Source organism: Podarcis tiliguerta (genome assembly GCF_965153285.1).
Source record: "Podarcis tiliguerta genome assembly, chromosome: 9".
NCBI lineage: Eukaryota > Metazoa > Chordata > Lepidosauria > Squamata > Lacertidae > Podarcis > Podarcis tiliguerta.
Genome location: NC_139542.1, coordinates 35,900,815 through 35,912,402, shown reverse-complemented (window position 1 = coordinate 35,912,402; position 11,588 = coordinate 35,900,815). Strand labels below are relative to the sequence as shown.

The window sequence follows — 11,588 nt, the reverse complement described above, 5'->3', positions numbered from 1 at the left end:
AGCACAACAACTTTTTGTTTGTGTCAATGACAGTAAAGCCAGTTTGCTTATATTTCAGAGGATATGGCTGGAAGTTAATAAAGAAAACACAATCAGAATGCCCATTTAACCTTTTTGATCTGTTATCAGGATCAAATGAAATTAGACACTCCCGAACTACAATACAGTGGTACCTCAGGTTACATACGCTTCAGGTTACATACCCTTCAGGTTACAGACTCCTCTAACCCAGAAATATTACCTCGGGTTAAGTACTTTGCTTCAGGATGAGAACAGAAATCGTGCTCCGGCGGCACGGCAGCAGCAGGAGGCCCCATTAGCTAAAGTGGTGCTTCAGGTTAAGAACAGTTTCAGGTTAAGAACGGACCTCCGGAACGAATTAAGTACTTAACCCGAGGTACCACTGTATACTTCCTGTGTTTCTCATGTATAACCAGCCATACAAGTTTTTATAACCTGGAAGAAGCCCTTAATTATGCATATTGTGAAAATCATTCCAAATATCAAGAGGGATGTTTGTATACTACACTGCGTCGCTGCTATCCATGATACATGGGCAGAAACCAAATATGAAATTAAATGTTGCATTAAGGTGATTGAAGGCAAATAGTGTAAAGGGGTGACACTTGATTGATGAGGAGTGGCACCACCCTGCTGGCCTGGCTGCTCATGTGTTGATGTAGATGTGCAGGCTGCTACTCAGGCATAGGTTTTGCCAGCTCAGATCTCCATGGACACAGGGTTGGTGTCAGCAGTCTCAGATTTAGGGTGGAGTGGGTGGTTCCCCCCCCCCCAGGGCACCAAGCTGCAGGGGTGCCACATTGAGAAGATAATAGAGAAGATCCATTTGGGGGTGCCAAATTTTGGCTTCACTCAGGGCATGGTATTACAAAAGATTACCAAAGTCGGCCCCTGGGTGTCAGAATTCTGGGGCCCTGGCATAGTCTGGCTGACAGGCCCTCTGCTGCCGATGGTTGACTGCCCCTCACCTTTGGGGTGGCAGCACCTCTTCCCCCTAACCCCCTATTCTTCTTCTGTATCTTCGCAGCTGAAACTGTGGGGACAGGTCTGGTATCTTCTTCACACCCTCCCTCAGCACCTGGCCTCTGAGAAAGGGCTAGGAGGGTCCTTCTCAAGAGTGAGGTGTTTTGCGGGAGGTGGCTCCACCAGTTTGCTGTGGTTGCTAGAAAAGCTTAAACTGAGTTTTAAATGCCTTGCCATGTTGCAGAGAGTGCCAGGCTCTGAAAAGAAAGATGTATTTGACTTTCTCAGAGCCCAGAGTAGTGGTGAGTGAGTGGGTAGTAGGCTAAGGGGCCCGCCTGAGTCCTGGGTCTCTCGGCCAGGGCCCCATCCAGCCAATCACCTGCATGGTCACTTGGGGGTGCAGGAAATGGGACCACCAGCAGGGTTCTGCTCTGCTCCACGGTAACTGTATGGCACCCGCTTTGCATGATTTATGGATGAAAGGAGATAAAGAAATATATTTTTTCTTGTGAAAGCAAATCACATACTGTATGGATAATACATATTTCCTTCCCCCAACTGGTTTTTTAGCTTCACATATAAGTAACGCAAAAATGGGAAAAAAATGTAAACATAAGAATAAAACCACCCTCGTAATGTAAACTCTCTGCCTCCAACTCCCCTGAAATTCTTGTAGTAATCAAAGTACAAATTGTGCAACATTTTATCTCTTAGGTTTTTATCCCTTGAAAGAAGCTCTACACTTTGGAAACCAAAATGACTTCATGTCATGGTATGGCTCAGACTTTGTCATCAAATAATTGATTAGGTTAATCAGTGAAAAACATTTTGTTTTTGGTAGGCTGAACATTTTTGGTAGGCTGAAAATTTGTGTCCTATTAATCAGTTATCAGATTAACACTCCATTATGAGCAAGGGGAGGCATCTCTTCTGGGATGATGCCTCCTGCTGCAAAGGTGGAGAACCTGTGGCTTTCCAGATGTTGTTGGACTCCAATACCCGTCATCCTTGTCCACTGGCCATGCTGGCTGGGGCTGATGGGAGTTGGAGTCCAACAACAACATCTGGAGAGCTGGATGGAACAGGTATTCCATCTCTTATTTTAAAAAACAGAGAGATTGTTTCTCTTTACAGCCCTCCCCCCCAATATGGTTAACAGATTAATCAACCAAAAGCCATATGATTGATCAACTAAGATTTCTTTACAAATTCCCCCTGCTTTTTAGCGAACTGGTTCTAAATATTTGCTGAGACATAAGTCTGTTTTATGCTCCCATGTCTGAGGCACATGATTTCCCATGATCTTTCTGGCCTCTCCATCACTCTGCTCTCCTTTTCGCCATATTCCCCTCTTACCCTAGTTAGATGTTCGCATATTCTGAAGTTAGGAAAACAGACTAGTAACCGTCTGTTCCTGCCATGAATGCCACTCAGTGAACCAGCCACTAGGTCATGCTCAAGTGCAATGCAATCTTGTTTTCCCTTACACAGAAATCTTGTTTCACCTCCACAATGCTTTCAGTTTTTGCCAGTCTGGCACTTAATATGAAAATACAAGCAACAAATCAAGCTTAATTAATAGCCTTTCGCTATTGAAGTTGACAAACTGAAGCTAGGGGAGCATTAGCTAGGTTTACTCATTCGGCCAGCTTTTATGGATTGCCCAGTCCTATGAATCAGCTTCAGTTGCCTGCTGGGCCGTAGAAAGCTGCAGGCAGCAAACAGAGTAGGCATCCCGCATGCACAGAATGAGCAGCCCACCCAGTTCTTTCAGGTGTTGCCTGTAAGATCAGGTTCTTAGATTTTTCAAAGTTTTTCAATGTGGCATCTGCAAGGATACTTTTTCTTCTGTCGTGAGTTCCTCTAGCAAGTTATCTGGCTGATACAAGTTCTTGCAGTGAGAAATTTATAGAAGTTAGAGAGCTACTGCAGAGTAGATCACAAAGTAATTATAAGGTCCTATCTGCACCATGCTTCAATTTTTTTAAATTTTTATTTATTTATTTGCATTTCAAATGCAATTCAATATTGTTATGTCTTTTATTACTTTCAAAGATGCAAACATTAGTGGACTTGCGCACCATACAGCTAAAGCACTCTTATCAGTGCTATTTTTCCTAGAAAAAGAGGAGCTAGAATTCACCATGAATGCCTCCCTTGTTCTCTTCAAAAGGCAATGGTGCCCACCTGAGAGGTGTCAAAACAGAGTTTCAGGCAGTTCCGGCTGAAAAAAGTCATATTATACCCTTTAACAGACGTGGCTACCCCCAGAGAATGCTGGGAAGTTTGTTAAGAGTGCTGAGAGTTGTTAGGAGGCCCTTATTTCCATCACAGAGCTACAATCCTGAGAGTTCTCTGGGAAGAGGGTTTGATTGTTAAAACCATTTTGGGAACTGTAGCTCTGTGGGGGGAATAGGGGTCTCCTAAGTGCTCCCCCCTTCCATAACAAACTACAGTTCCCAGCATTGTTTTTTTTTTGGGGGGGGGGGGACCATGACTGTTTAAAGGGATATGAGACTGCTTTAAGTGCAGATGGGGCCTAAGTCACATCATCATAGTGGATCATAATAATAATAATAATTTATTATTTGTACCCCGCCCATCTGGCTGGGTTTCCCCAGCCACCAACAAAGATGAAAAATACACTAAAATGTCACATATTAAAAACTTCCCTGAAGTTTGGATCATAATGACCAAGGTCATAATCACTGTGATTGTGATGACTAGGGCTGATGGGAGCAGTACTAAGGAGGGCACCAATTTGGACCCCTGGACTGTGAGATAGTGACTTCATGGTCAAGTGGACATCTGAAACAGGATCTAACCACTGCACAGCATTACATTATGTTCAGATCCCAATTAATGACAGGAAAGTAACAACAAAAAGCAAGGCAAGACTATGTGAATCCAGTGAGTATTCTACATTTGGGATTTGCTTCTGTATTGGAATTGGGTGTAGGATGTCTCAAGCAGGTGTCCTGTTATAGCCTGGGCCAAAATAAATAATACAGCAGCACTGTGGACTAGGGATATAAAAAGGCCTTGGGGTATTTTTGTTGCATCCTGTACTCATCGCATGCAGCATTGTTTCCATTCTGCTGCAGATCATCTTCTGCCCAGAACTACATTCTTTGTTTCACCGTCAACTGTGGTGAAATTTTGTAACTTAGATAATTAATTATGTAAATTCTATCACCGTTATGTTATTGCTCTCCATTCCTTTCAATGCAAATGTAATGCAATGCAAATGGAAGCAAGGGGAGTATAGTCAATTACATACTGTCTGCAAAATGAAAGCAACAATCACAATGAATACTGAACATGTTCGCAGGGTTGATTTCTGTTCCAGACATAGGGGAAAATAAGAAAAAACTGGCAATTTCTGCTCCTGTTTGCATTTTTGTCAGAATTCTGCAACATCCACATTGTGGACATAGTTGTCTACAGTGGTACCTCGGGTTACATATGCTTCAGGTTACATACACTTCAGGTTACAGACTCTGCTAACCCAGAAATAGTACCTCGGGTTAAGAACTTTGCTTCATGATGAGAACAGAAATCGTGCTCCAGCAGCGCGGCGGCAGCGGGAAGCCCCATAAGCTAAAGTGGTGCTTCAGGTTAAGAACAGTTTCAGGTTAAGAATGGACCTCCAGAACAAATTAAGTACTTAACCCGAGGTACCACTGTATTTGTAATGTAAATATCACTTTCATATATGAAATTTTACATTGGAACCCTATTACAGGATATTCCATTATCAATTTGCCCTCTCCTCAGTCTTCCATCTCCTCACCCCATAGACACACAGTGTTCTGTGGCTACTACTGAGCATGTGCAGCCATATATTTGTATACATATATGATCCACATATATATATACTTTATTAAATTTTAAACATACACAACTTGAACACTTAACCCTCCCTTCATGTTACATCATTGAAAGAAAATACAAATAACAAAGACCAGCTCATTGTGTCCACAGTCAAATCCTGTACATGCTTGTGGAGATCATGCTCTCTGAATAAACGTATACCAAATGAATTTAAAATCATATTTCTTTTTCTGTTCATGAGCAACTCTTAATTTTTGTGTTAACTTTTCAAGCAAAGCTATCTGTCATATCCACATTCACACTCCTCATTGGCCTTTATGTGTGGGTGTAGACATACATTTAACACACACACACTTTTGCAACCCTTGGTGTTCTCTTGAGCTGGCTGATACCTCCCTCTTTCCCCCCAAACATGCTCATTTTATCTCTAACCATGATGACGCACACCATCTGAACTCACTGTTAGAGGGCCTGATGATTCCAGTTTTCAAATTTATTTTCTCCTTCCTTACTCTTCCATATCCGTCTTTGGCTAATTACTGCTAAAACCTCCAAGCAAGAAACTATTGTGTTATAGCTATCATAACAACATCCAGGTTTGCTAAATTAAATCTACATTTGCAGCATTTGAGTGACATACAATAGGTCCTTTAGAAATAACAAATATACACAGAGGTCATTAAAAAAAACACCCACCCACATTAGGTTATGAATAAAACAGCTTACTCTAAACGTTTTTGGCAAAGAACAGGGGTGGGGAAGCTGGTCCTGAAAATACCATTAACGTTAATTATTTTAAAATCAACACTGTACTCCAGTTTCAGGCTTACGTCCAGTTTCAGCTGTGTATCTCAGATAACCCAGCTCACAAACACAAATGGCCCGCCTAAAATGTCTTTCCCCCACATAGTTGCTCTTTCCATTTAAGTTTTTTAAATAGGTGAAGGAAACACAGATCCAGGGGGGTGGGGGGGGGGAGCCCACTAAGGAATTTTATTTATTATGATTGGAAAGCTGAGGTTGGCCCTGTAAGGATCACTTTATATTTTATTTTGATTGGTGAGATGGGAGGAGGAGATATTTGTCCTGCCAACCACAATTCTTAAATGCTTCTCTTGCGCATGGGAGCCATGACCTTTTGCAACAGACAGAATGCCACAATACAAAGTGTTAATGCCTGGTGGGATTTTATTTTTATAGGAACCAAACGAGTCACTAATTTTCTTTTGCTGTCAGATTTCTTCCTTTGTTGGACTAACATTGCAAAAGCACAGTTGTATCCCACACCATGCTTTGCACATAGCTGGCTGCTTATTTCTTTCTACAGTCTTTCCTTCCCCTTGGAGATTGGGGAACAACTCAATTTATTAGGCACCTATTTGGAAGTGCTCCTTAGGGAGCACCTCAGTTCACTGCAAGGCTGCCTCCTTTCATTTTTATTATTTATTTATTTATAACCCCCCCCCCCCTTTCCTTCAAGAAAGTGAAGGCAATGTACATGGCTCCTCGTTCCTCATTTTTATCCTCTCTACATTTCTGTGAAGTCAGTTAGGTTAAGAGGTAGTGACTGACCCAAGGTTTTCCAGTATGCTTCTGGGCTGAGCTTCTTGAACCCAAGTCTTTCCATTCCTAATATGACATTCTAATGCAGAAATAGCCAGTTGCTGTTGGGCCCTAACTCCCATCCGCCCCTGCCAGCATAGTCAATGACCAAGGATGATGGAAATTGTAGTCCAACAACTGGAGGGCACCATGTTGACTATCCATGCTCTAACAAATACATTACATTAGTTCTTTTATCCAAGGTTATTGCAGAATAGTGGACTTAAAAAGCAATGGCCTTCTCCTTATTTGGGCAGTATTTTTATACTTGTGTATTTGTTTGGTCTCCTTAGCCTTCTGTACGTGAGCCATTTTGATGATCCAGCAGAGCTTCAAAAATAAAATTATTTATTTACTTATTACTTTTATATTCTGCCTTTTCTCTAATGAACTCAAGGCAGCATACATGGTTCTATCCCCTCACCTTTATCCTCACGACAACCCTGTGTGATAAGTTACAATGACCGTCAGTGGATGGCACAAAGTCAGCCAGTGAGCAGTGTGTTGAGTAGGGAACTGAACCTTGGTCTCCCTAGTCCTAGTCCAACACTATGACCACCATGCCACAATCACACACTGTATATATACATCAATGACCTTCCCCTTCAACAGTGACTTAGCAGTCTATACTAATACTGAATCAAAGGTGCTACAGACCCTCAAATTCAGATGTAGCCTAGTTTGAGAGGGGAGGAGATGTTAGACCCCTATGAGCAAGAAGACTCTGTGACATGCCTCTGCTCTGGAACTAGTGACTTTGACCACCCAAGTGGGCAGCCTGAATCTGTCAATGAGTAAGCAAGCTGAATGCCCTGAGGCTTCTTTCATCGTGTGTGATCCCTCACTTACTATGACAGATGATGAGACACCCAAAGGCTATTGAGGAGAGTAGGAACGCCAGGCCAGGCCCATTCAGTTAATTCCATTCTCCATGGAAGTGTAGGGCTTAGGCTGTCACCAAGGACAGCACCAGGACATGAAGCCCCTGTTTGTTGGGTTTATTATTTTTATTTACATACTGTCCTTCATCCCACATAATCCCAGGGCGGTGCACATGACAGAATAAAAACAATTTGCTTGCAAAATGTCAGTATGTAACATTAAACCACTAAATAGCAAGTGGCAAAATACCTCTGTTCATGGCATCCTTGATCATTCATAGACCTCTTTGAAACGCCTGAGGAGAAAACATGTGCTTTAAGCTGTCATCTATAAAACATCAGTGAGGGACACAGCCTTATTTCTAGAGGAAGGAAATTCCACAAGTAGGGGATCACCACAGAGAAGGCTCTATTCCATACACCCCAATAAGAGGCAACACTCATTTATGGGATTGTGAGAAGCGATCTGCAAGAAAGGCCCAGGTCCTGAGATATGTGGACAGGTGCTCTTGCATGTAGTTGAGTTCTGAGTCTTTAGTCCACTAGCAAATAGGCAGCCGGTGCATTTCCAGGTAGATCAGTGTAATATAATTTGTTTTTGCTGCACTGTTCACAGTTTTGAACAGTCTTCAAGAGTAACCCCATGTATAGCACATTACGGAAATCTAATCAGGAGATCACCAGGGCATGGATCACTGTTTGTTTCTTCATTTTGTTGAAGCAACTTTTCTCCTGCCTTGAAGCTTCCTGTGGTTTTACAAATCCTGATTCCAGCCTTTGTCAACCAAATGCCCTCCATCCTGCCATCTGTCCCCAGTGCCCAATAACAGTGTGTCTAGTTGGAACCTGTCATTGGTCGCTCACTTGTTCATACCCCACTAAAATGGCTTGGAACCCAACTTTCGTTGGGTATCAGATGGCGTGTTAGGTCAAATCTATCTATATGGTTAGGGAATGGGAAGTGAGGTTGGTTCATTGCATGGCCATAATGGCATTGCAACTTGCAGGATGTGCAAGGCTCCAATGAATTCAGCAGATCCTAGAATCATTGGAATCAAAGCCAATCCAATATCTATGTAGTATCAGCTGACGGTGCAGGTGATGTGTCCCCTTTCAAATGTGCTGCTGCAAATAAGAGTGGAGAAGAGGGGATCCCTATGTCCTATGGACCTTTTATGTCTACAGAGTTCAGAGGACTGTGCTGACCTAAGATCAGAATCTGGAATACATTTTGAAGGATGTTTGGACAAGATGCCTTTAGTGACTCATTCCTCTTTGGCTGTGCTCACCTCTTTCCTGTTATCATCACTTTCCATTTGCTTGCCCCTCCATAGGGAACTGAACAGTGACAGAAGCCAGGAGAAGGAGCTAGATTCAGACTTGGTATGCTTAGGACAGACTTAGTGAAATTAATGTAATTTATGTTCCGTCATAGCCTGATTAGATTTCTAATCTAAGGCTGTGCAAGCACACATTTGAAGTACATTCCCCCCCTCAAAGGATTCTGGGCACTGTAGTTTGTTAAGGGTTGCTTATAATTCTTTGAAGGGAGAAATGTGTTTTGAATGTGCTTTAAGGTTATACTGCACACCCAACCTTGGTCTGGATCCAGCCTTATATATTCAAAGTATTTAGCTACTTTCCAAGGCTCTTTCTATTATATACGTACCTGAAGCTCAACCTGTTTCTCAAACTGGCATCTGGATGGAGTTACAGTGCCGGCAAAGGCATATGCAGTATAGAAATGTAGACATAAGAATTCCATTTTTATTGGCCATATGCTTATAATTCTTCAAGTGCTGCAGAACATATGTTGCATCTTACTCCTGCCTATTTTAAGAGATTCTTTGCTATGGGATAATAAATAGAACTGGCACAACAAATGAGATTGCTAATGACATGCCAACATTTTTATAGCACAAATATTTGAGTCTAGGGTTGCCAGAAAAGTGTGATAAAGGGAATGTTGTGCAGTGGCTGGATTTCCAAAAGAGGGAAGGGGAGTTGCTGATGAAAGCCTTTCTCATCCACATACTCACTTTGAAGAGCCCATTTGCCATTGCCTTGTACGAAGTTGCCTCTAGCTGTTGTGTGTGGGCAAGGAAGTCTGTAGCTTAAGTAGCAAGTTATCTTGTCCATCTTGAGATTCAGAAATTGTCTTTTCCCAATCTATACACTTCTTAAATCTGATGTGAACTCTGATATCAGGCAGTAGAAGGAGAGGGTGTTTGGGAAAGCAGGTTATGAAAGAACACTCTGCACACCATGTCCAAAGGTATCCGCTCCCACCCCACCTTATTCCAGGAAGATAAAGTAAGTCTGATATATCCCTTATACTCTTCTAGGCCTTTTTGTCATCCAGCCTCTCCTACTTCCCACCCAACTATTCCTTCTTCCTGCCCAACACCTGCTTCTCCTTCCTGCCCAATGGACAGCTCTGGATTACTCTGGGTAGCCCAACCCAACCTGCAGTGATCCAGGGCTGCTTCCCGACTGCAGCAAAGCCTGCATTGCCTGCACCCCATAATTTGGCCCAATTCAGTTTCAGGATTCAGCCGAATCTGGTACACATCCCATTTTAAAACAAATCTTAATAGTATTGGAGGTGGGGAGAGGAAAAAATTGTCCCCTGGAAAACTAAACATTTATCAAGAAGACATTCTCTTAGTTAGCTAAATCTTTCTGTGCAGCTTTTGCCCTTTAGAGGATATTGAAAGCCAACTCCCATCAAACCAAGACAGTATGGCTAATGGCCAGCACTGATGGAAGCTGCAATCCTGCAGTATCTGGAGGGTCACAGGTTATCCACCCCGCTATAAAATGACCATGGAGATTATGACTGTGGCATGGAGAAAGCAGCTCAACTTGTTAACGGCAACACTAAATTGACATGTTTGTGTGTCAGAATCGGGCCAGGATTAAATGTGTATATGTCAGATTACTTTTGAAAGTCTGAATTGGAAAGGCTTTCTCAATACGAATGAGAAAATTTAGAGATTGTGTTTTGAGCTAATTTCTCCCCACCCCCATTACGTTTCTAAGATATACTCTCATCACTTCTGGCCTCTTGATTTAAAGTAATTGAGTTTTGGCAATTTGACTTGGACACTGGGCATTTGGCCTGTTCACATGGCTTATCCACTTGAGGTTAGCACAGTAGGTTATTTTGTTGCTTGATGCCTGAGCGTCAGGGGTGGCCAAACATTCTTGACATGTTGGCTGCGCAGTGATTTACAGCTTGAGGCTCCGGCTGCAATCATGCCAGCGAGGCCGCTGTTCTCTCTCGCTGACACATTGCACTTCTTGAAGCCACAGGCTCTTTCCCTGGCCACCCTACTCAGCCTCATTATAGTTATTATCCTACATTTCCTTTTGGCACAGAGTGCTGCATTATTTCTCCCTGGCACAAGGCTCCCCTCTTGACTCTTCCCCAGAGGACCTAGCAGAACTGGACAGGAATAAATACAAGCAGGTGATTATGGCAAAATGTTCTCTCTGTGCGTGTGTTTGTGTGGGATTGTGAAGACGTTTAATCTGCCTCCATCTCCTAGACTTGTCTTGAAGCACATTTCAGAACGTAGTTTAAAATACTGACGAAAGCCAAACAAAAATATATCAGCCTGATATTGTTTGTTATTCATTGGTTCATATTTCTGAGGCACCCCACCCCAAAACCTCAGGGTGGATAACCATAAGTTAAAATGATATATAAAAAGCCTCCAGTTACTAAAGCTAATACTTGCTCTTTGGATGCTAAATTGTACAAAGTATTCAGTATTTGAACTGCAACCCTCTATTTCAGGAGCAGCCAGAAGGGTGCTCTGCAGATGTTGCTGAACTACAACATCCATGTTTTTGGCCAAGCCTATGGGAGTTGTAGTCCAAAGTATTTAGAAGTCAACACATTTGCTATCCTCCTTTCTATTTTACTTAACTTGTGTTCAAAACCGTGTTGGTCTGTTGAAACCTTGAGCTCCGCAAGAGGGGAATTTGCCCCATTGGCACAGATTGTTGCGAGAGGGGTTGTAAAAGTTTTGAAAACTAGATTTGCATAGTAGGTGACAGCTTGCCAGGCTAATAAAAGAAAACTGTTTGTAAGGCAAGGAGAGGGCACAAACCACCACCACCACCAATTATTTGAGAACTGAGGGTGGGGGAAGATATTGATGGTTCACATTTTAAGGCAATGCAGCCAAATTTGCACTCCCCTCCCCAATACCTGAAATGAAATGCAGCCACCTGAATTTTGCACATCTCTGAATTGAAGTGAAGGCCCAAGACAGGTGT

General features: G+C 42.5%; 1 protein-coding gene across 7 annotated transcripts in view; it reads left to right on the top strand.

Moving 5' to 3' along the window:
• Positions 1-3,732: 3,732 nt before the first annotated feature.
• Positions 3,733-11,588, top strand: part of LOC310685381 (uncharacterized protein) — a 140,030-nt gene continuing 132,174 nt past the window's right edge. For all 7 annotated transcript variants that reach the window (XR_014515152.1, XR_014515153.1, XR_014515154.1 and 4 more), the window contains exon 1: positions 3,733-3,894. Coding sequence is in view for 3 of the 7 variants with exons in the window: in XM_083457654.1 (XP_083313780.1) it covers positions 3,777-3,894 (118 nt within the window). In the remaining 4 variants the exon portion in view is untranslated. The remainder of the gene's footprint in view (positions 3,895-11,588) is intronic.